The 25,757-nt window shown below is 42.5% G+C and overlaps 3 protein-coding genes across 3 annotated transcripts; all 3 read right to left on the reverse strand.

Annotated features, from left to right (window-relative positions):
- Nucleotides 1-1,024: 1,024 nt before the first annotated feature.
- ube2nb (ubiquitin-conjugating enzyme E2Nb) lies at nt 1,025-8,865 on the reverse strand. Its single transcript, XM_080518148.1, has 4 exons — nt 8,767-8,865; nt 7,095-7,341; nt 6,122-6,262; nt 1,025-2,857 (listed from the first exon to the last, which is right to left on the reverse strand). Exons 1-4 carry the CDS (start codon nt 8,794-8,796, stop codon nt 2,814-2,816), a joined length of 462 nt encoding a protein of 153 aa, XP_080374274.1. The 5' UTR covers nt 8,797-8,865; the 3' UTR covers nt 1,025-2,813.
- A 2,191-nt stretch (nt 8,866-11,056) lies between these two features.
- mrpl42 (mitochondrial ribosomal protein L42) lies at nt 11,057-14,012 on the reverse strand. The gene is made up of 5 exons (XM_080518056.1): nt 13,896-14,012; nt 13,598-13,655; nt 13,071-13,155; nt 12,156-12,319; nt 11,057-11,147 (listed from the first exon to the last, which is right to left on the reverse strand). Exons 1-5 carry the CDS (start codon nt 13,972-13,974, stop codon nt 11,102-11,104), a joined length of 432 nt encoding a protein of 143 aa, XP_080374182.1. The 5' UTR covers nt 13,975-14,012; the 3' UTR covers nt 11,057-11,101.
- A 771-nt stretch (nt 14,013-14,783) lies between these two features.
- On the reverse strand, nt 14,784-24,012 carry pwp1 (PWP1 homolog, endonuclein). The gene is made up of 15 exons (XM_080518466.1): nt 23,890-24,012; nt 23,501-23,559; nt 23,032-23,165; nt 22,844-22,929; nt 21,679-21,775; nt 21,467-21,577; nt 21,240-21,370; nt 21,016-21,098; nt 20,541-20,637; nt 20,403-20,464; nt 20,218-20,329; nt 18,727-18,817; nt 15,625-15,746; nt 15,404-15,509; nt 14,784-15,306 (listed from the first exon to the last, which is right to left on the reverse strand). Exons 1-15 carry the CDS (start codon nt 23,953-23,955, stop codon nt 15,212-15,214), a joined length of 1,452 nt encoding a protein of 483 aa, XP_080374592.1. The 5' UTR covers nt 23,956-24,012; the 3' UTR covers nt 14,784-15,211.
- Nucleotides 24,013-25,757: the final 1,745 nt, after the last annotated feature.

The raw sequence follows: 25,757 nt of genomic DNA on the forward strand, positions 1-25,757 counted from the left end.
ATTCAAAAGAAAAAGTGAAGAACAACAAAGATTGAAAATATATTCATTTACATAAATTGAAGTATTTGAGGGTTTTTTTGTGTTCATTCTTAATTTGAATTTCCATTGTTATTGCTCATATATTTCTTTTTGCAGCAGCCTTTAAAGAAAATCAAGGGTTCACATTATTACAATATTGGAACAAGAAGCAGAAACAGAGAGGTTATGAATTTAGCAGTTTACCTGCGAAATTACCTTATTTGCTAACTTCTGCATTTTTCCTTTAACTTTAATGAGAATAAATTAACATATGAAAACCAGATCAAATCAATACAAAATCAGATCAGGCTGGTTTTTAGTGGGTATTATTAAAATCCCCATTAAAACATAGTTTTTGTTGGATTTGAAGGGCTGCACTGTGTACAAAGAACTAGTGAAAGATCCTTTCTGTCAATATTCTGGAGCCTTCTACAGAAAAATATCTGACATGACATAAAATATGGATTAGGGGAAAATGTTTCTCATTTAATTGTATCATTCTTGGCGTTAGAAAATAAAACTACTTGGACGAAAAGAAGCAATAGTTCACATTAAAAGTTAACTTTCAGGCTGCAGATAGCAGATTATGAGCCATTCATTTCAACAAACCTTATTTTAATTTATAAATGAACGCTTTCATTGTCTCCACTGACGCACGGCCTGTCTAAAGGCGTAAGACCACGTTTGCACACGTGATTATTTTATTGTGAATGCTCAGCTTATGTCCTCCCAGGGTTTTTACTCGTGTCCCATCTACTGCAGTTTGAAGGTTTTGAGTGGGGGGTGTCTCCATCTGCCGGAGAAGTAGGGTATTACACCCTGAACACAGAGAAACTTTCTTACGTCATACTATATAGCATCTATAATTAATACATGAACTCTTTCACTGGAAAGAAATCAAAGTATCACTATCCTACCATTCAGATCAGACACATCCACACATCATGAAACAGTGGAGACTCTTCTTACTTAACTCAGTTTTATTTACAGTGTTTGAAGAGGATGTATGCAAATGGACTGAAATTACCAACAGAACTCTCCTTTATTTTTCCCGACTTTATTTCCTTTACACATGGGGGAGCTGATTAATCAAGAAGTTTGATCTTTTTTGATGTCAATGCTTCAGAAATAATAGGAAAAAAAAAAAATCCAGTGAGTGACTTTGTTTCTCGGTTTGGATTACTATTCAGGGAAACAATAAATTAACTAAGCCGTGCTTCGTCTTCAGAGAGTAAATAGTAGCAGTTAAGAGAGAGCTAATAATTCTGGGTGAGCACAGGGCGTGGAACTAAGAAACACAGAGCCTGGCCCAACTCCCAAACAGTTTGACTATTTTACTATGATGTGAGGCGTCAGTCGTCCCAGATGCTTTTTCAAATCGTGTCCACGTCGTTTCCCTCCAGCCAATAGAAAACCCCCCCAATGGTGACGAAATCTTCAACTTGGTATATGTTTGATTTGTAACATGACGTTTTTCCTGCTACCCAGTGTCCCCTCGGGAATCTAATAAATGCACTTGCATAAATCATGACAGATCAGTACGACAGAAACAGTAAAAGCAGGTTAGAAACCAACTCAGGAGGAAAGAGAGAAAGAAAAACAAAACAGGAAGTGTTCTCCTCGACCGTTCCTTTGAAAACTAGACTGACCTGCTCCCGTCTGGTTAGTGGGACATCAGTTATCCTTTTTCTTCTTTTTAAAAACAAAATGACACTGAAAAAAAAGAGTGAACATAAAAAAAAAAAAGCATGGACAGACAAAAAAAAAAACTTCCTACACTCTTAAGAGGAAAACAAACAAAGATGCCATTTCCAACTTGAGCAGCGCTGGTGTCCCTCCCTCAATGTGTTGAGGACTTTCTAAGCATGTGGAAGTGTCGCGCTCACCCTCCCCACACCCGTCTGGACATTCAAAGGGAAATCTGAATAAAAACTGATGGATCAGTGATTTATCTGGGCGAGTCACACAGGAGGATTAATCCGTCTTCATGAACCGTCAAGATGTAAATAAGTACTAGAGATATAACTACATTGGAAACTTTTAGGATGTTAGGATCCCCCCCCCCCAGTGGCACTCGGGTCACACTTCAGGCAGCGTCGCTACTTCCTGTGGCGATAAGCGGTGTGAGGTGATGGCGAGCGTCGGCGTGTGATGAAGTGCTGCACGGACAGGAGTGGAAGACAAAGCCCGCCCCGCGTCCTCGTTACTGGGAGTTTCTCACAAAATGTGTTGACAAATAATGCGTGTGTTAAAAGAAGGACATCTTTAATGCATGTATAGCGTTGCAAACGTACCAGCACGTGCCCAGTTCAGAACAACATATTGCATGTGATTTCTTTGAAGACTGTGGTGGGGAGGGTGTCATTCTCTGTCCATGCATTTAAATAGCAACACGGGGGAAAGAAAAAGGGGGAGGGGAAAAAAAAAAAAAGAAAAGAAAAAAAAAAAGGCTAACACACATTTAACGCGTCTTAGAGAGGAAAATAAGTCACCCAGAGGTCTGCAGCAGTAAATCTTCTCTTTTCTTTTGAATAGATGTGGACTTATCTTTTTTTTAAACTCTGTGTGTGTGTGTGTGTGTGTGTGTGTGTGTGTGTGTGTGTGTGTGTGTGTGTGTGTGTGTGTGTGTGTGTGTGTGTGTGTGTGTGTGTGTGTGTGTGTGTGTGTGTGTGTGTGTGTGTGTGTGTGTGTGTGTGTGTGTGTGTGTGTGTGTGTGTGTGTGTCCGTTTAAATTCAAATGTTGACAGAATAGGAGTACATTTTGTGGATCACATTCAGACGGCCTCGTCTCTCTTCTATGCTTCGGAGTTGCCAGCGTAGAGCCTGGTCCATGTTCGGGCTGCAGAGGGAGACAGACAGAGACACGGGAGAGGGTGAGACAAGAGAGGGTGAGAGGGAGAGACAAGAGAGGGTGAGAGGGAGAGACAGGACAGGAGAAAGGGTGAGACAGGACAAGAGAGAGGGTGAGACAAGAGAGGTGAGAGGGAGAGACAAGAGAGGGTGAGACAGGACAGGAGAGAGGGTGAGAGGGAGAGACAGGACAGGAGAGAGGGTGAGAGGGAGAGACAGGACAGGAGAGAGGGAGAGACAGGACAGGAGAGAGGGTGAGACAGGACAGGAGAGAGGGTGAGACAAGAGAGAGGTGAGAGGGTGAGACCAGAGAGGTGAGAGGGTGAGACAAGAGAGGTGAGAGGGAGAGACAAGAGAGGGTGAGAGGGAGAGACAGGACAGGAGAAAGGGTGAGACAGGACAAGAGAGAGGGTGAGACAGGACAGGAGAGATGGTGAGACAAGAGAGGTGAGAGGGAGAGACAAGAGAGGGTGAGACAGGACAGGAGAGAGGGTGAGAGGGAGAGACAGGACAGGAGAGAGGGAGAGACAGGACAGGAGAGAGGGTGAGACAAGAGAGAGGTGAGAGGGTGAGACCAGAGAGGTGAGAGGGTGAGACAAGAGAGGTGAGAGGGAGAGACAAGAGAGGAGAGAGGGTGAGACAGGACAGGAGAGAGGGTGAGACAAGAGGTGAGAGGGTGAGACAAGAGAGGAGAGAGGGTGAGACAGGACAGGAGAGAGGGTGAGACAAGAGAGGTGAGAGGGAGAGACAAGAGAGGAGAGAGGGTGAGACAGGACAGGAGAGAGGGTGAGACAAGAGGTGAGAGGGTGAGACAAGAGAGGAGAGAGGGTGAGACAGGACAGGAGAGAGGGTGAGACAAGAGAGGAGAGAGGGTGAGACAGGACAGGAGAGAGGGTGAGACGAGAGGTGAGAGGGTGAGACAAGAGAGAGGTGAGAGGGTGAGACAAGAGAGAGGTGAGAGGGTGAGACAAGAGAGAGGTGAGAGGATGAGACAAGAGAGAGGTGAGAGGGTGAGACAAGAGAGAGGTGAGAGGGTGAGACAAGAGAGAGGTGAGAGGGTGAGACAGGACAGGAGAGAGGGTGAGAGGGAGAGAGGGTGAGAGGGAGAGACAGGACAGGAGAGAAGGAGAGAGGGTGAGACAGGACAGGAGAGAAGGAGAGAGGGAGAGACAGGACAGGAGAGAGGGTGAGACAGGACAGGAGAGAGGGTGAGACGAGAGGTGAGAGGGTGAGACAAGAGAGAGGTGAGAGGGTGAGACAAGAGAGAGGTGAGAGGGTGAGACAAGAGAGAGGTGAGAGGATGAGACAAGAGAGAGGTGAGAGGGTGAGACAGGACAGGAGAGAGGGTGAGAGGGAGAGAGGGTGAGAGGGAGAGACAGGACAGGAGAGAAGGAGAGAGGGTGAGACAGGACAGGAGAGAAGGAGAGAGGGAGAGACAGGACAGGAGAGAGGGTGAGACAGGACAGGAGAGAGGGAGAGAGGGTGAGACAGGACAGGAGAGAGGGAGAGAGGGTGAGACAGGACAGGAGAGAGGGTGAGAGGGAGAGACAGGACAGGAGAGAAGGTGAGAGGGTGAGAGGGAGAGACAGGACAGGAGAGAGGGTGAGACAGGACAGGAGAGAGGGTGAGACAGGACAGGAGAGAGGGAGAGAGGGTGAGACAGGACAGGAGAGAGGGTGAGACAGGACAGGAGAGAGGGAGAGACAGGACAGGAGAGAGGGTGAGAGGGTGAGACAGGACAGGAGAGAGGGTGAGACAGGACAGGAGAGAGGGTGAGACAGGACAGGAGAGAGGGACAGAGGGTGAGACAGGACAGGAGAGAGGGAGAGACAGGACAGGAGAGAGGGTGAGAGGGTGAGACAGGAGAGAGGGAGAGAGTGTGAGAGGGAGCTCATCCAGGACTTCATAACAGTTAAGTTCTCCAATCAGTACTCTATCAGCCAGTAGCTGAAGATGAGTACTCGTACTTTGAAGAGGTGTCATCAGTGCTTCCTGTGTTACAACTGAAGTCAACAATGAGAGCAAAACGTGACGACTTAGATGAAAGAAGCTTCAGTGTTACAGCAGACGACGACGCATCAAAACCTCACTATTATTCCTAATTGAAATCCTGCCACACGCTGGAGGTCGGCCCTGTCAATCTTATCACGTTAAAGAAAGAAATCTCATTACATTACTTCAGGATTTGATCAACAGACTGGACAAGTCCGGGGAGCCAAACACATTTTGCTTCAGACGCCAGTCTAATGTCATCTTCTCTGTGTCGTGGCAGTGGAAACATCATGGAAATAGATTTTGAAGAAAAAAAAATAATTATGGCAGAAAATGACTAAAATCGGAATATAAAGCCGATTTTAATGGAGCAACAATGTTTTCACCGACTCCCCATGGCTTTGAGGCATCGGCCATATCTCAGCTTCATGTCGCTCCTCCTGTTTTCTTCCATCATGTGGTGGTTTGGTGGCTCGGCCCACAAGAGGCCTCATGTGACATGGGACTCTACAGTTTCACTCATTCAGCTCAGCTCGTGGGAGGAAGGTGCTCTAACACAGCGCGAGAGTAAAGGGGAAGTTATTTTGTTCCGCCACAATGAAAAATAACAAAATACAATTCGTGATGGGAAAGCTGGAGGAAAGTTCTTATTTTATTGATGCTAATTTAGATTAATCCCAACTGAAGTTTGAGCTTTAGCTCGGATCACCAGGTTTGGTTTGGACTGTTGGTACACTAAAGGTTTACAAGGTGGGCCCATTAGCTTTAAACCAGAGAGGAAGTTCTACTTCGTGTGACTATGAAGATATAACTATAAGGGTCCAGGATCGGTCTATAAACATAAATGAACGTCTGGAGTTGAAATGTTTAAAGGTGCAGTGATCGTGCAGACAGGCAGTCGACCAAATGTCAGACCGTCTGACCTGGAGTCAGTTTGGCCGCGACGTGACCGAAGCTGCTGCTGCGCTCGATGTTTAACGCAAAGAAGAATCTGCATTTATTTAATCCTCCAACCGGGTGACGGACCAAGATACAAAACTACCGACGGTTCACTTCTTTGTCTTTTCAGGAGTTCTTTGCTCTGGTAAAAGCACTTTCTCTTTTGTTTCTGGCCTGGTTTTACGGTCGGGCGAGTTTTTCTTGTCAACTCGGGGAAACCTCCAGACAACGCGACACCAGACTTTTGAATCATTTGACGTGGAGTAGTGCAGCGGGTGCTGAATCAACAGGTTGGGAGGCGAGTCCGTCTTTGTCTGCTCACCTGTCTCAATGGCATGGCTTTCGTTTTTCTTCCACTGCTCTGCGACGTCGTTTGCCAGGGGGTCGTCTGGATTGGGAGCACTTAATAACGCCTGGATAGATAGCAAGACTGTACGGATCTGCAGGGCTGGAGACCACTTGTCTGAGGAGAGTCGAGATGAGAGGAGAAGCAAAACGTCAAACTCCGAACGACAGCAAGAATCCACTCCGTCCCCCCTGCTGGTGTGACCAGGAAACAGTATTGTGATGAAGAACAACACTGGTCGGTCTTGTGATGCAGGTCAGTGAGTTTGCAAACGCGTCCGGTTACATCTCTGGAATTCCTGCAAACCTCCAACAGCTTCAGTGTGACGAAGCTCTGGTGGCGTTAAACCACATAATGATCATATGCTGTGTGCTGGGAACCGACATGACGACACGCCGATGGAGGTCAATCGAATGAGAATGAATGAATGTGTATGGGGTTATGACTGTAAAACTATATAAACATTTTTTTTTTTTTATATATATGGTATATATTTTCAATAAATAGGATCCAGGAAGCATTTAAGAAAATTGATAATTGCATATTAGAGGATTAAATAAATGTTACTTCTTCCTACCTCTTCAGACATGTTGAATATATATATATATATATAGTGCAAATGTATTTTCATGATATATACATGCATACACATTTAATTCAACTTGTGTTTGTATGTGTGTAAATAGGTTTATGTCTCGGTTTACTTTCTTACGTACGTATCTGTAGTTTGGATATCTTTTGACCTGTCTGGACCTCAATATCAATAATAAAAACTACTTTAAGGAAATAAATGACAATCTTGTGAACGTCATACAGACGTGACACTCCTGAGTGTTTGTCACCTCCAGCAGGTTGATCTGAGACGCTCCACATCGCTGTGGTAAACCTCGAATCGCCACGAAAAACACATGATTGGAAACAGAAGTACTAATCCATTTTCTATCCTCACCTTTCAAAATGTCTAAACATATTCTTCCCAGTTTGTCAACATTGGGGTGATAGATTTTGGTCATGAATCGCACTTTGGGAGCTGCCATGGGATACTCTTCTGGAAGAAATAGTTCAAGTTTAAATGTGCCTCCCTCGAAGGGGGAGTCTTGGGGGCCGGCGATGACCACGTGGAAGTAGCGCGCGTTCCCCTCGTCGGGCGTGGCCGTGATCCCGGGAACGGGCTCCGCCATCAACCGCTGCGTCTCCTGGGCGTGACAAACACAAAGCGCACCTGTTAGGATTTCTTCATCGGCGGGAAATATAAGAAAACGCTGCGGACGGCTGACGTCACGTGTGTCAGTCGTCCTCCATTCAACACTTCAACTATTTGAATGCACAGAAATAGAAGTGAATCCCAAAGGCCGAGGAGCCGCGGACATATTGCACAACATACTTCAATAAAGAGGAATCTCCTATTCGGGCAGTTTGTTAAGCAAACCAGCAGCTTCGGGACTCCAAATTATATATATAAAAAAAACCCACAACAAATAAAGAATTTGATAATTTGAAATTCAAAAGATGGACATTTGAGAAGCCAAAACATGTAATTACAAAGAAGACTATTTAAAATAGAGTATAAAGAAAAATACTTAAAACTGAGTGAAAATGGATGAATAAGTCAGTAGGAGAGGAGATTAATTCTTAGATAACAAATTCAAATGTCTAGAATTGAGCTTAAAAATTTGAAGAGGAAAATGTTTCATAAAAGACAATCACTAAAAATAGTTAATGTGCACTATAGAAAAACTCAAACAAAATGACCAAATTAATGAGATAAAATATAAATGGACATTTGAGAAGAGAAAACGAAATTAAAAGTGATGCTGGAACATTTATGATGTTTCAGCATTTCGCCTTCAAAACACCTGCAGTGAAATCTGATTGTTGTTTTTGCAGTTAAATTCAGAAATGGTGTTTGTTGTGCAGAACGTGTTGCGACTGGGCGTCAGCAGGAGCAGCGAGGAAGAGTTTGCACTTCGTCAACGTTACTTCAGAGGCTCGTAAACCTGCTGAACCTGACAAATGTTGAGATGTGAGAGCTGGACGCGGCGGAAAAAAAGCCTGGTCGTGCCCGCCGCCGGGCCTGGTCCGGCCGGGCGGCGGCGGCGGCGCTGAGGCGGGGACACGGCAGCTCCGCCGGGCCTGAGGCCGGGGCACCGCACCGCGCCGCAACAGGCCCGACACCCGCTTTTGCATTTTAACGCACAGTCGCGTCGTTTAGATGGGACACAATAACACACACCCTCCACGGAGGTGGATTATTGATACTCAGCCGCCGCGGACATGTGTACGAACCAGCGGCTACAGCAGCTAGCTTAGCCCGCCCAGCCAATCCATTCATATGGTGACACGGACCAAATGTCAAAATACATCCATCCGAGTTAAAAATGGGGGAATTAATCCACCAGACAATCGAGCAGGACAAAGACGGCGAGTAAAAACCGGAGCCCCGGTGGAGGAGAAGGGAGATAACGGAACAAACAAAATACGGAGTCGCGAGCTAGCCCGAGCAGCTAACCGCGCGAGCCGCGGTACCGTTAGGAAAACCCGGGGTCCGCGTTTCCTCTAGTTCTCCTCGGAAATACGAGAGTTTTAGATGGTGAACGTGAGCTGTGCGGTGTTGCATGTACCTTTATAATCCTACGAGGCAAACCGGCCATCTTGTGTTATTATATTTTTAGCCGCGGACTTCTTCTCTTCAGCTTGGATTGACTGAGCTGCGGGGGCGGGGCCAGAGAGCTCACACATCCGGTGGCTGCGGGCGACGTACTGAGCGTGATGACGTCAGAGCACGTCCGCAAAAACACATGTACGTGCGTAAGACTTTCAAAACGCCTGATAAAATGGTTTATGATTTTGAAAGGGGAAAAAATTAAACTAATTGTTTGAATACATCTGTCATTATGAGCGCATGAAAACTGTGGGCTCAACCTTCTGGATTTTTACACTCAAATAATATATTTATGAACAATTTGATAAAAAAAAAACCTGTAAATTAAGCTGCAGAGTATCAACCATCTGCACACATTGGACTGAACAGTGATACCACTGATGACCAGTGTGGGCAGTGTTGTGCGGTATAAGTAATGAAAGGAACAAAAGAGACTGCAGAAATGCCGGATCCTTTTGGAGGCCAACGGGTCATTCTGTCCACCATTGTGAGGAGATAGGTGAAACCGTGCGAGGGGGGAAGCGGGCCCACCAGGTCAACGTTGACGTGGTCAAACCTCCTCTCAGGGACTGCAAACGGCTCCAGGGCGGCCTTCGTGTGACGGTGCACTTTTGCGCGCTGACAGGCCACACATGAGTCGACCCAGTCGACATCCTTCTTCAACCCCCTCCAGACAAAGCACCAACCTCACGGACGCCTTTCTGCCGGGATGGAAGAGACCACGTATTGCCTCAAACGCGGCCCACTGCCAACCAACAGGGACCAGTGGCCTTGGCTGGCCGGTAGAGAGGTCACACCACAACTTAACCACCGAGCCGCCAACTGCGACTTCCTCCAGACGCAGTCCGGTGCCTGCCTCCTTTAAGTGACTGACCCTCGTGGTCAGAGGCTTGCTCCGTGCTCATACGTGCGTGGTCGAGACCCAGCTGCACTGTACTGACCATCGCTCTGGAAAGGCAATCCGCGACCACATTCTACTTGCCGGCGATGTGTCAGATGTCAGTGGTGTACTCAGAGATGAATGACAGCTGACGTTGCTGGCAGGCGGACCACGGTTCAGTCACTTTGGACATGGAGAATGTGAGGGGTTTGTGGTCGATGAAAACTGCAAACTTACGGCCTTCTAGCAAGATGTGGAAGTGTTGGATTGCCAACCAGACGCCAAGCCACTCCCTGTCAAAGGTACTGTATTTCCGCTCTCTGGGGGCCAGCTGGCGGCTGAAAAAGGCGAGCGGTTGCCACACACCTTCGACCCACTGCTCAAGCATGGCTACAACCGCGTAGTCGCTAGCGTCGGTTGTAAGGGCGATTGGGGCCCCGGGTGATGGATGGACCAACATAGCGGCGTACTACGACACCCTCTCTCATGGTCTCTCTTCTACAAATAATTGTTCAAGACTTAACTCCAGAAGACATTCTGGATGAATACAAATCTCTTTTCATGGAAACTTGGTACTGAAATAACAATATTCAGGGAGATCAGTTATTTAGTAATCAATGAGTTTGTTCACATATGAAGACATGATATGTATCTTGAGTGTTCGCGGCCATTCCCTCTGGTGTATGGATGTTTTATAAATGCCAAAATACTTGGAGGCCCATAAACTCACCTACTTATTTCCAATAGACACACTTGTGGGAAAGAATCTGTCTATTTAAGTAAGAAAGAGTCACCAGATCCATATTCTTAAGAGTTTACAATCTCACCTTGTTGTTTCGTACTGGAATCCAGCTGTGGATGATATATAATGGAAAAGGGTTTAGCTCCTCTCTAATAAGTATTTCAATAAAGTTCAGGAAAAATCTGTTCGTAAACCCTATAAAAAGAGATTTTAGAAAGACAATGTAAAAAGTAGCTTTTGTAATGAATGCCATGAATCAATTATTGATGCAACTGTAAATGTTAATATTTACATTCAATATCAATATTGAAAATCATTTGATCTTTTTTTTCTGGGAGTATGTGTCATTTGGAAAATTTGATCACTGTATGCTGAAAAGCTACAGTTTTCATTTTTCATGTGAAAGTATTGCATTCATTGTTGCAAATACTCTGGAAATAAGCCATGTTCATTACATACTGTCGTTCTGCAACCAGTGTGGGAGTTATTGAAATATATCTACTGCTTTTATTTGAGTTTGAATATTAGAAAATAATAGAAAAATACAATAAAACCAATATTGGGCATTTATGTTCCTCTAAAAAAAAATGCAGGCTCTGAAAGTAGTAAAGAGAGACAACTATTGAAGATTCAACACTTTATTGTACATAATTTGGAAAGTTTGGCCGTCCACTATCGATCCTTGGGTGGGTTTTTCTTCATGCGTCTCATGTGATACCTGAAAATAACAAAACACAACAATTCATATTGAATAAACAGTAAAGAAGCTCAAGTTCAGCTTGGTAAACATGAATAAAAAAAATTTAGATTTTCTCTTAATTGCCCAGTTTTATTAACTTACTAAGCTTGAAAAAGTATTGAACTACAACTAAATTAAGTTGATCATGCTTGTATATATATATATATATATATATATATGTATATATATATATATATAAAATCTAATAAAATCTAATTTTATAGTCCTTCAGCTCAGAGTTTGATAACGTCTGTTAAGTTTGACCCTGGTTCTTTTATTAATCTTCAATTTCTCTAGTTTTATTAATAACAATTTGTAGAACTACACTGAATTCAGGACAGGGCAGGTTGGAGTCGTACCTAGTTTGATATTATGTGACTTCTCACAGCCAGGCAGGAACTTATTATACGTACCATGGCACTTTACCGATCTTGAACTTTAATGCTGATTGGTTGTTGGAGGTGATCTATTTTAGTTCATTTCATGATTCTATTTAGTTACTGCTACTAATGTGTTGCCCCTCACGCTTGGATTTGTAAACATTGTATGCCAAGTGTGTTCTTTAAGTTTTCTACTTCACTGACTGCCCAACAGGTGACACAAATAAACCGACCACCTGGATTACACCGTCTTTGTGCATGTATGCTCTTGAAACCCATTTATTTTGTTCTTTTACAAAACTTTACAACACTTTGGCAACTGTGTGAAGATAAGATCATCTCCAACAAAAGAGGCTAATAAAGGTTGTTAACTTAAATGTCCCCTGAGAGAATCTGCAGTATAAAGCGATCGAGATGAGGGGATCATGGCTCATTTTCTTGCAGAGCTGAAAATGCTGAGTGAGCTGATCATTGTGCTTTTGTTTGCAGTGATGCTATTTACTCGAGGAGCGGGAGAATATTCGCTCAGCTCCACTAAAATCACATCTGATGAGATTCGTAGTCAACGCTGACCCTCGCGGCTTCTCCTGTTTGTTTGTGTACTCACTGTCCTCTTGGATAAAACCGGTGTTTGGTGGTGAAAAACATCTTTCCTAGTTCCTCCACCGTCGGCCCCGGGTCCTTCTTCAGCACATCTTTGCTGAGGTGGGCTTTCAAAACCTGATCGTGGGTCTCAACAGCATTGTTCAGAGGGTCTGGTCTCTCTATAGGCTGCAAAGATATCAAGGTCAGTTGAACATTTGTTAACTGCAATTTTTCAGAATTTGCTATCTCCAAGTTTCTCACGTTATCCTGGGACAATGTCTTAAATCAGTTAATCATATTGTGTTACGTGATGATGGCTTTTGTGTCATGGTATTTTTTTTTATTTTATAGTGCCAATAAACCAGATTTTTAAACTTAAAACCTTTTCTGGGGAGCTGCTCTTAAGCATCAGTAACCTTCTAATGGGGCACAAGCTCAGGATAAGACGGCCCACGAGAGGGTTGAGTCAGGCCCAAAGGATCACCCTGAACAGTGTCGAAATAGTTTAAGAAGACATTTATTTTACTAATTTGAATCCATGTCGAAACAGGGTGCAGAAATAGGGTCTTCTCAACATTAATATGGACAAAAAACACATTTCAATTGGCACTAGTTCTTTTTGAAAACATGTGGTCAATGTATGTTCTGTATATTCTTATTTTTATTTGAACATGAATAAAATGTGAATAAAAACCAACAATAAAAGCTTAAAAAGAGTTGGAGGAAGCTTAATAAATCCTTTTCCAGTTAGTCTGTTTGCGTCATAAATAAGCACAAAGAACAGCAAAACAACAACTGAATGAGACGAGCACTGATTCACGCTGAAGTCCAATGCAACATGAACCGGGCGACACATGCTGTCAGAAGCATGAATGGATGCATCATATTATAGAATTTTAGATTAGTCAACAAATGATCAATATGTACTCTCCCTTACCTGGGTAAGCTCATAAGGAATGTCAACAGCTGGATGGTAACACACCACAGTTCTCCCATCCGAGGTCACACCGATTTCCACATTACTGAAATCCAGAGAAGTTAAGAGTTTGAGCACCTTCATGCACCAAGCCAAGAGTAACAATGATTAATAACCACACTCATTCTGACCTTGATATGAGATAAGTATTGCTTTTAGTTTAAATTACCTCATAAAAGTGACAGACGTTTTGACAAAATATCCAAATCTGCTTACCTGCAATATTTCTTCAAATATATATCTCTCAGATAACATTATATAATCAAAAAGGATTAAATAGATGTTGTTCGAACAGAACAACCACAGATAGATGTGAATATTTTAACACACACACACACACACACACACACACACACACACACACACACACACACACACACACACACACACACACACACACACACACACACACACACACACACACACACACACACACACACACACACACACACATTTATATTTATTAATTATTGATCAATGGAACATACCAGCTTGGGTCGTCAAGTAAATGAGCTTCAGATTTGTGCCTTACTGGTAACAGACAACCTACAGCATAAAAAAGGGAGGCATAGGTTGAACATGCAAAAACAACACATCATTTTCCCTTTATTGCCATTTTCCGTGTTTGTGAATTTAATTGCCAGTATTTGTTTACATTCTGAAGTCAAGGTTAGCCCGTTAGCTCCCGTTAGCTTACAGCATATCCGCCTCTTTATTTACAAGTATAACCGCTATCTGTTAATTTAGCATGATTGTTCGGGAGATGCACACAGAAGTAGAACTTACTTTGCACACATCGCTGTTTGGGGATGTTTTGAAGTCGACTTAAAACGCTGTGAAGATTAAACAAACGACCTGAAGCCATGCTGGGTTATTAGCTTCTGTGCACCGCTGAAATAGCTCCGTGCGAGAAGTTTTAGTTCCACCTCAGATAACGTTCCTGACGTTTTTAAAATCGCCATCAAACAACTCAGAAGTGCGTTATACTTGGTAAAGCTATTAGCCTTTTACTGAACAATAATAAAAAAATAACAGAAATAGATTTTTAATGCACTTTACATTCAAACAACCTCAAAGAAAAAAAAAGGGCAAAAAAATGTCATTAAAATTTAGGGGGGTTTGGTTAAAAAATTATTACTTTACTCAAAACATCAATACAAATAATTTGTATTGAATTTACATAATTATCACATACAGACCCACATATTTTGAGATTTCTTTATATATTACATTATCCAGAATATATTTAGGCAAGTATGGGATGATGCCACATATTCTGGCCTCACAGCAAAAATGCCATGGGCTCAAATACAGCCTGTGTGGAATTTGTGTGTTAGTTTAAACTCAGATTGGCTCCAAGACCCCACAACCCTGCACAGGTTAAAGTAGGATAGAAGATGGATGGAGACCACTTTTTAAGCAACATAATTACCACAAATCTCTCAATAGGTTCAATATATTTAACTTCAACCATTAATAGATCCAAGTACAAATTTGACCTCCATTTTGCTTTAAATTGTATAATTTTATTTCCGTTAACTCCAAAGTAATCCCTTTGAGTTATAAAGCAGTCTTATATCCGACCACTATCCCAATCCACATCATTTACAGTAATCATGCTCACCATAAAACAAAATAGACACACAAAAATGTAATAAATGTCATTTATTTATTGAATACACACCAATAGTTAATCTTTTTGATGTCTATTAAAGTTGGGTATTGTTAGTTTATTTTACCAAGAAATTAGGTATGCAATGTTCAAATATAAATGTTTCACGTTACATCGTATTGAACAGAAAATAGACAAACTGAGCAGAACTGAAAAGGTAGTATCAACAGTTGAAATATCTAACTAAAAATTGGAAGTGAACTGACTGAGATGCAGGTGAGGAATTAAAGGAGGCAATGTCTCTTTACATGTTTCTTTGGAAGTCTTGCGACTGTGAGCTCCCGTTTCTTCCAGGTTTGCAATCATCGCGTCCGGCCTCATCAAATCCAAGGATTTCCTCAGAAACCTGGAATGCACACTGAAGCACAGAGGCTCGATGCGTTTCTCAGTTTATTCATGTTTCCAGATTGGTATTTCTTCCGGCTCCTCACTAGGACACTTCCATGTCGGATGTGGCTGCAGAGGTGGAAGCCTGTGATGACGTGCTGGCCACCAATCGCTCCCTGCTTCCAAACACCTCGGCCACTGAAAGCAAACAGCCGGAATGTAACAGAGCATTAATTAAAAACATAAAAACATGTACTTGCACGGCTCAGATCGACAGGTTTATCTCAGTGTGTACCTGCTGCAACTTCGCTGATGTCCCAAACCCGCAGGCCCTCCTTCTGCCCTCCAAATGCGTAGATGAAGGGCTGGTCGGGGCAACAGGAAGCACAGAACAACACGCCCTGCACAGAAAGAGTTCAAGCGAGCGGTCAACTTTACAGAGTGCTGCATGAAAAAAATACAAATGAAATAAACAATGCAAACCCCCAGCGACATGCTGCGAGTTCATCTTCTCACCATTTTCATGTCGCGTGTGTGCACCAGGCTGGGTTTGTTGCTCAAAATGTCCCAAATCTTGACGTGTTTGTCAGCCGAGGACGTGACGAGGCATCCTTTCACTTGACTGCTGAGGGCCAAACCTGCAAAAACACAACGTTTCAGAGAAGAGTCGGTGTAAAAGTCACCCTGTGAGGTGCACAAGTTCAAACCCCAGGAGGGTGAGGGTGTCTGTCTGTGGCAACTGAGGTCCATTCATATTTAATGTGAATTATAGAGTTTAGAATAGAGCACAGTTTAGAATATGAGCACAGTGAGCTGCAAAGGTTTGTTGTCAACATAAAATAATTTAAATAAATAACTCAGGTTGTAAAACACCGACAACTGACAAACATTTTTCTTGTATACTTTTGTCCAAGTTCTCAACAATCCTCAACTTTTCATGTGGAACAGCATCATTTTTGCATTTCCGTTTCAGACATTTTTTGCGTTTACACAGAAACGTTTTGAAAATTATTTGTATTTCCACGTCAGAAACATTGAACATGATGTCGATAGCATATTAGGCCATGAGTTGGTACTGTTGGTTGTTTTTGTAATAAAACCATACACACTTAAGTGCAACATGTTATAAACATTAACAATGGAACTTCATGGACATTCGTACAGACGAGCAAGAAGATACGAAGGAAGTTCTTCTAATGGAGGATTTTATTCACTTTCTAATCAATAAACAGGCCATTTTAACAGCAATATAATTCATTTATCTGTCGATATTTCTAATGTGGGCTTCAATTTCTTTTGGACAGAGGAGCACTCAAAGTTCCCAGGTACCCATGAACGTACCATGAAAACAACCCACTTCCCTCTCAGATCTCCTAGTCCAGGGGTCGACAACCTTTAATGCTCAAAGAGCCATTTGGTCCTGTTTCCCACTGAACACAACACCCAGAGAGCCACACACATTTTATTTTGACAGTCCCACAGGAAGACCACGCCAGGAGGACAGGACACACAAAACCTTCTTCACTGCTGGTTGACAACTTACAACTAATAAACTAAACTACATGAACTAAGCAACAAAAACAAAACACAACACAATTATTACCAACACTACAAACCTAACATAACCCCAGTAATTACATTTAAAACACGACAAACAGAAACTCCCATAATGCATTGCAGCTCTCAGCTCCTTTATTGCTCCACATTATTAAAATGGAAGATAAATGTGGGAGATGTGGATTGTTAGAACCATGAGTGTGAGTGTTGTGGCTTTAATGTCCTGTAGTTGTTGTGTAATTCACTAGAATGTTCCGTCACTCTCAACAAGTCTGTAATGAACCTCCTGGAATTGTCAGCGCTCTGCAGCGCAGCAGTTTTACTGTGAAAGGTACAGGAAGCTCCCAGCTTCAGACACCAGTTGAGCCACTGTCATGACCTGCAGCCGCAATTCTACGTTCTTCATCCATTATTGTTGTAATGACGTCACATCACTGCGTCGTTGACAACCCGCCTACATTTTACTCCACTCTTTGTAGAGCAACTGCGCTCTGGGTGGCTTTGCCTCCTTACGTCCCTCCAGGATGAACTGCAGTGAGACAGAGGCTCAAGGAGCCGCAGGAGGGACCAAAGAGCGGCCTGCGGCTCCGGAGCCGCGGGTTGCCGTATTCTAGAAAGGAGGTTCAACAATCTCTGAGTTTCTCCCTGAACTCTGAGTCGAATGACTCTGAGATGGAAATTCAGAGTTTCCGGTTTCAGAACAGCTGATCTGAATTAGTTCAATCAACTTAAATTAAGCGCATGCACAACCACAGTAAAAAGCCATCATCAATGGAGCCCCGATATCATGAGTTACTATGGCAACAGACCGAAAACCGAGTTATTCTGAGTTAAAAGTTATATACAAAAACAACATTCTTTCAGAATAAAAAGGCTTATATGTATATATGCTCTGATTGTACCTCATTTTGATTTTAATTTTAGTATTTGAATTGATATAGGCTTTTACATTTGTTTTAAATAGTAATTTAAACCAGTGACAACATGTTGTTTAAACTCGTCCTCTGCTAATATCCTACCGAGTAGATTAACAGTGTTTACACACTTTTATTAAAGTTTATTCAAAATGTGATCATGTATACATCGACACTCAATAAATTAATAAAATCGCGCACACACACACACACACACACACACACACACACACACACACACACACACACACACACACACACACACACACACACACACACACACACACACACACACACACACACACACACACACACACACACACACAGGTTCAGGTGGGAGGAGCCAGTAGAAACTCAGGGTTTCCTTTCCAAATCCTGCCAGCCAGCAGGTTCAGTTCAGAGTCCGTTACCATGGTGACTGACCCTGAGCTTAATTCAGCTCTTTCTGGAGCGGAAACTAGTTTCAGTTTCCCTCATTTCAGGGTGAACTTACTCTGAATTTTCACATAACCTGCTCAGGAGATCCCAGTGCAGCTTCAACCACGTTGATGTTTGTGTCAAACAAACCAAAAGTCACTCCCAGGACTGTCATGTAAACCAAACACCTTCAATTGTAATGCAAGTGACTGGTTTTTCAAGTTAATGAACTGGGAATTGCAGTTGGAGGAGCAGTAACAAACTTAACAACAAAAAAGAGAGAAGGTTAGTTTACTTGAGAACCGACATACTGCTTGATCTTCAGCACAAATCAAAGCTTTTGTTATATTTCTGGGTGAAACGAAAGGGAAAAAAGTGATGCATTTTGCTAAAAACCACATTTTCTTCCAGAATTTGAACTTTTTCAGGCTCCGTATAAAGTATTTGACATCAACGTCGTCAAATTGTACTCATAAGTCTACAGGGAAACATTCTGACTGATCCAGGACACTTGATATCAAATTCTTCTGTTTGTGGAATTTAAACCGAAAGGAGTTTCACAGTTTATCTGTGTGTGTTTGGACTGTGACAGCTGATAAACCCAAGCTCCTCCACACTGTTCAGGTGAGTGTGAACGTAACAGCTTCTCAAAGTGATCACGAGTCTCACCACGCATCAGAGGTGGCGTGTATTTGTACGGTGGGCTCCCGTCAAACAGATCTGCACCCACCTGACACCTCCTCATCGTGCGCTTTGAGAGTGAACACGGGTTTATCTGAGCGTGCGTCCAGGCAGTAGACGAAGCCGTCCTCCGTGCTGGCCTGAAACAGACAGTTGATCACGGAGCTTAAAAAAATGGATTGAGCTTTCCAGACATTCAAGCTTTGTTTAAAAAAAATAAACATGTTACAATCTTTCAAAGCAGTGTGTGAAACCCAGAGTGCATCACTGAAACACAGGCACCAGAATTCACATGAACCACAGGCAGGATAAAGAATACATACACATCTAATTCTAACTTTTCAATAAAAGCTAACTGCTTAACTGAATCAATATGAGTCTAATTAGATATATTCTGATTTCATAGGAGCAAAAAGTGCATTTAGTGAGTGACTCTGTCCCCTTTTCTTTCATTATGTGACAGTTTTAAGTATTACTCTTCAGTCTTTCAGAGTACTGAGAAACCTGCATTACAAAGTTTTATTTGAGCATTAAAAAGCATCTGCTTTGCAGTACGTTTAGTCTGCAGTTAACTCTTCCCTTCATTTCCATTTCCCTTTTTGGTTTTTTGTTAAGTTGTGGTTTTGGACTGTGAGAGAAAATAGTAGTCTTTCCATCACATGAGTTTAATATATGATGTCAATCCTGTCATCAGGAGCAGAAGGTTTAAGCAATGCCTTTCAACACCAACTTTTAATATTTGACTACATCCATCAGAAGGAATATCAACTCAATACACGTCGTCACATCTAAATGGGACGTTGGCTTCCTTCTCCCTACACAGCCTCCAACAGCAGCTCCCTTTAGAAAAGGTGAAATAAAGAACTGAACCATGTTTTTCCAACAGAATTCTTCCCACATGGTTGACCAGGTTGAATTCTCTCATATTTGACATATTGTCTCCCTTCCATCCTCTGAAATCCTTCCTTTTCCCACTTGTCTAAGATTGGTTGGCCGTATGGCAGAAGTCTTGGGAGCCACTGGAGCGACTGATATGTTTTGGCATTTTCTAGATATCATAAACGGTTCAGGAGCTATGGTCAGAAACATACTTGGCATGACGTGCATCAGTACAAACTGATGACTGCATAAACATGTCGACCACATGATGATTTTCTCCAGGATCCTGTAACTGGAATGATTGAGTTTAACTGCACTGAGACAAACATGAAATAATGAGCCTCTACTTCGGACAAAAGATGCGTTACGGCTCAATATTGTTGAATTACAGTGCAATTGTTTTAAAAACTTGAACTTAGGTGAGGATGTTTAATTGGTACATTTGAACTAAAACGTCTTTGGTGATTTGATGTCTCTAAATAAAATATGCATTCATCCACGAAGTGTAAAAGTTCTTTAAGACTTTACTTGTAATATTGCTTTTATTCAGGTTTATCAATTTTTTCCTTTCTGACACAACTTAAAAAACATAATTAGAATCTCTGAAGCCCTGTCTGGCCTTGTTATCGAACCAGGAGGTAAATTGAGAGATTTTCCTCACCAGGAAGTTACAGGGGGAGAAATGGTTCCAGACCAGACGCTCCACTTGTCCGCTGAACCTCCACGTCCGGTGGCTGCTGTCGGGGCTCCGACAGTCGTACAGAACCGTCGTCCTGAAAGAGGAAAAGCGTCAGCCGCCGTTGGCTCGAAGCTCTGCGTGGAAACGTTCACATTCAGAGCTCCTACTTGTCGTAGGATCCCGATAACAGCGTCTGGGCCTCAAACGGGTGGAACGCTACAGTCTGGACCTGAACGGAGGAAGGTGGTTTTGCAGTCAGATCTGGATTTAGCAAGACGACCACACAGGACCTGCCGGCTGGATACCTTATCAGTGTGTCTGCGCAGAGTTGTGGCTGGTTTGCCTTGTGAGAGATCCCACAAGACGACCGTCTCGTCTGCAGAGCCACTGGCCAACACGTTCCTGAGCAACATCAACACACATTACAGTCTAATCATTCATTTGTTTCGCATCACCATTAAAATCTGGAACACAAAAAAGTCATCTCATTGAGATCAGTGAAAACATTTAAAAAGTCTTCTCCAGGTGAGAAACTGTGGGGAACTATTTCATTTTTGTGCTCTATTCGATCACGCAATTCTTGATCAGCACAAGGGCGTGGAACATAAAGCCAGTGAAAAACTTGAAAGACTATAATGGCACTATTTTACCGCTCCAGCCAACTCAAGATGAAACCGCACCGTTTGTGGCCCCTCAACTAAAATGTGTTTGACACCCTCATCTAATCCAAGTGTATTATTTGTTTCCTGCACAGTGAGAATAACTTCAGATGATATCAACCTGATCAGTTTGTTCCAGGATAAATCCAGCACGGCGTCAGTGTGTCCCTCCACAGGCTCTGCCGCCGCCGCCGCCGCCGCCGCCTGAATCAATGCAAACAGGCTGCGATGTCTTAGTGACGTTCACATTTCAACATTCGAATGACGGCGAAATTTCTCTCTGCGCATGCGTTGGTAAAAACCTGTAGTGAGGCCAGCACTATCACACAGTGATGAGTTTCATACCTTCTTGCTCTTCTTTTTCTTCTTCTCGGCCTTCTTGCTGCCGAGCGAGAAGGCCGGCTCCAAACAGTCCACCACGTCCAGATCCCACACGTCGATCTGAGGAGTCATGTTGCCCACAGCAGCGTAGTTCGCTGCAGCAGCATCGCAGAAGAAGCCGTGTGTTTTAAGCGTCATGCAGCCGTAACACGAGGAGGGGGAGATTCAAGTAAACGGAGCGGGTTTCTTACGTGATGCTTCTGCAGGGCTGGGGTCAAAGCTGAGCCACTCCACGCACAGCGGGTAGGCTGGCAGCAGGATATCATGATGGACGTACAGAGAGTCCTCCTCGGAGTTATACACTGGGAAACATCGTGGTGTGTCAAAGGTCATTGACGTGTTTCATGTGAGATTAATAAAAACCCCCTTTCATCCTGTTTGACTAATAACCGAAGGCTCTCACCAAAGATCTCCAGATTGCAGCAGTCCTTCTCTGCCCGGCCGGCCAGGATCAGGTTGTCACCAGGTTTGATTTGGAAATCTTCACGCTCATATTGATCCTGAAAGAGGAAAAGCAGTCGTCACATTGACATTTACACCAGGGGTGTCAAACATAAGGTCCACAAGAGGATTCAAAACACAAAGCAAATAGTAAGAACTTCAAAGAAAGTATAGATTTTGTTTTTTTTACACATTTCTAAACAGTAGCGACACGACACTGAGACCTGATGCTGTCATGAGAGCTAGCAAAAGTAGCATTGGCCTCAAAGCCATGCTGTCAGGGGGAGATTGTAAAAACCCCCAGAATGCACCAGCGATAGAAGAAACTATTTGGGACGTTACACTGTTTTGTTTGGACCAGGTTTCATTAAAAGCAACTGGTGGTGGTGCGGTGGTTAGCCTCACAGCGACAAAGTCGTGGGTTCAAATCTGGCCCGGGACCTTGCTGTATGGAGATTGCATGTTCTCCACGCGTATGTAGGTTTCCTCTGAGTACTCCGAGTTCCTGCCACTGTCCAAAAAAACATGTACCAGGAGTTCCTGAGCAAGACCCTCAGCCTCCACCAGACAACCCTGAGTGCTGCTCTGTGTGACGGCTTACCAATAGCTCATTTCAGAAAGGAATCTCCCCTTAAAATGAATAGAGTGTCATAAAACTGGAAAAAAAAAACAAAGAAAAAAAACCCCCAAATAATACTAAGTTTTTGTATTGTTTATCTTTGTGAAAATAGACATTCTCATCATGAATACTCTGTGCCACAACAAAAAAAAACTTGAAAGTTTAAATGACCCACTCAAGATACAACTGTTTGTGGCCTCTGAACTTTACAGGTAAATATGTCAAACATATTTCTCATCACCAACATCTGGTCAGCTCAAACTTACCAGGGAAACAGCTCAGCACTTACTAAATAGTGACTTTATATTTGACAAAAGGACTGACAAACAACAAACAATAATGTTAAGGTCAGATATTTAAAGGTGAAGTTATCTCGGAAAGACATTGGTGACATTTTGTAGCCATAAGGTCAAAATAAACACATGCGTGAGTCTTAAAGGGGAGTTTAGTAGAACACTTGAAAAGGAAGTACACAAAATGTATGCAGGTAATGCCAGAGGGTACTCACCGTGTCTTTGATGGTGATGTAAGGATCATCCTCATTACAGCTGAACACGGTGAGTCCTGCCAGACTGTCGCCGAGGTTAGCCGTCGCTTTAGACGGCGACAGAAAATCAACAGTCTCAGAGATGAAAACACTAAAAACGGTACAAAGAGGTGAGAGACAACACACATCAAGTCAATAATATCCTTCACCTGCATCCTCTTCATCATATTTATCCAGCCCGTATTCGGCCAGTTCATCATCCTGGTCAGCTTCACCAGCTGTGGCGTCGTTTTGATCAAGTGACACACCTTCGTCCTCCTCTTCCTCCTCAGCTGCCAGTTCCCTGAGAACATTAAATATTTAACAAATAAACATTTCACACAGAGATCAGTATGTAAGCACTCGATCCAAGTCAACAGTAATGTATGCGAGGAATAGAAGAATGGACGATCTTTTCCAAATGAAGATCCAAATAATCAAGAACAACATGGTAAATATAAATATAAACAACATGAAACCAATCTACTTTATTACCAGTCAAACATTTGCCCATAAAAAAAAGTTATTTGGTTTAATTATTTATGGGACTGCGATTTGTTTCTGAATAAATCCTACAATGCTGTAGACTTACACTTCTCAATAGTAACAAAAAGAGAAAAGTATTTTATTTAAACAAACCCCAACTCCTCCTTGGCCTCAGTGATGATTCTCTGCAGTTCTTCTTGGCTCAACTCAACCTGCAGTTAAAAGTGTTTTTATCAAAAATCTTACCAAATATTATTAATATCATCAATTCATATTTTAATTGAACCTCAAGATTGTTTTGCGAGGAATAGAACAAGTTTATGATAATACAAATTCTCCACAAATTCCCTCTTGTATGTTTTTATTGTGTCGACTTTGAAAGTGGCTATTTATTTTGTTTCCAAACGACGGATCTTACATATCACACATTAATCATACAGTTAAAGACGAAAGTCAATATTTTATTGAGAATTTGAACGTTGACATGATAGCTTCCGAGTGGCTAATGCCAGTTAGCTCAAAACAAAGTCAGAGGTTCTCACTTTATCCGGGGTTCCTTTCGCAACACCTCGCTTCACCCAGCCGACACAAGTGATCTGGGCGCTCATAGTGGAGAAACGATGCGATTTAACAATCACACACAAAAGAGAAAGAGAAAAAGTGGTTTAGAACATCAGCTCAATGCGAGCACGCAGGGGGCGTACACGTGTGCGTGAAAGGACCCTGTGTCGACGCCAGTGATGTTCAAAACTGTGCCTGATCAAAAATGTGACATAAATAAATAAAGCAGGCTGCTGCTGCCGTAATTATCACAATTAATGACACGCTTGCACATTTTATTCTACTTATAATGGATTAATTATGAATTAACATAATTATTTAATGGTGTATTAATTTAATTTTGGCACGTATGGTCCTCCATATTAAGAAGAGGGAACTTTGATTCCTGTATTTCTGATTGGTTCAATTGGCTCCCTGAGTCCTTGTCATTTATCTTTGACCTCTTTGGTCAGTTTTGGTCCCACATCGAAAGAAAAGTGGTTCAAATCACCAACATCAGCTTTCATATTCTTAATAGTCTTTTCCTTATTGAAAAAAAAAAAGATGGGATAATAAGTGTTTGTTTGTTGCTCCTTTATTGATGATATTTAATTTTCCATAAGCCCTTGGTATGTATGTATATTATTATTATTATTATTATTATTATTATTATTATTATTATTATTATTATTATTATTATTATTATTATCATCATCATCATCATCATCATCATCATCATCATCATTATTGTTGTTGTTGTTGTTGTTGTTGTCGTTGTTGTTGTTATCTGATATTTAGTTATAATACTCCTTCTTGCATCTCCTAATAATGGTCATTGCTTCTATATCGTATAAATATAAATTCAGTCACTGTAGTTCTGCATGTCATTAATTCTCTATATAGTGTGTTCTTTTGTTGCCAGCATTTTGTAAACATCTGGTGATCCATGGCTTCTCTGGATATTGTTGCTTTTTATTCAATGTTTCAATTCAACAATCAAATAATCTAAATGTATTTATATAGCCCTTTATAACACACAAAGTGACCAAAGTGCTTCACAGTAAAAGAAAACAGGCAGGAGAAATGAGAAAGAAAATAATTAAAACAGAACAAGAGTTAAAACATACACTATGTCAACAACAGTAAAATCAAATCATGTCCCCAGTGTTTCTACCTGGGTCTAGAGACTTCCTGTAGCAGCTGATTTGTGGAGCTTATCACTCTTTCAGTGTGTCGGACAGTCAAGAGTTCAGCTAAATAAGGAGGGGCAAGGTCATTCAGTGCATTAAAAACAGAGTAAAACATTAAAATCAGTCCTAAAAGAAAGTGGGAGCCGGTGAAGGGAGAAGAGGACTGGGGTGACGTGCCCACGTCTGGACATGTTTGTGAAAAAACAGGCTGCAGCATTTTGCACCAATTGGAAGGGACTGAGGGCTGACAGGGAGACTCCCACATAAAGTGCATTACATTAGTCAATTTCTGAGCTGAAAAAAAGCATGAATTGTCCTTTCAAGGTCGGTGCGATTTAAAAAAGGCTTTGTTTTGGTTCAAATGCGGAGTTGATAGAAACTTGCTTCGAGCACGCTGTCGATCTGTTTGTTGAATTTTAAACCGCTATCTAAAATCACTCTGAGGTTCTTCACAGATAGTTTTAGTTTTGAGGACAGAGAATCACAATACATCCATCCATCCATCCATCCATTGTCTGCCGCTTATCCGGGGCCGGGTCGCGGAGGCAGCAGTCTGAGCAGAGTTGCCCAGACTTCCCTCACCCCAGACTCTTCCTCCACCTCTTCCGGTGGCACCCCAAGGTGTTCCCAGGCCATAGAGAGACATAGTCCCTCCAGCGTGTCCTGGGTCTGCCCGAGGC

This window comes from Blennius ocellaris, assembly GCF_963422515.1.
Source record: "Blennius ocellaris genome assembly, chromosome: 22".
Lineage (NCBI taxonomy): Eukaryota > Metazoa > Chordata > Actinopteri > Blenniiformes > Blenniidae > Blennius > Blennius ocellaris.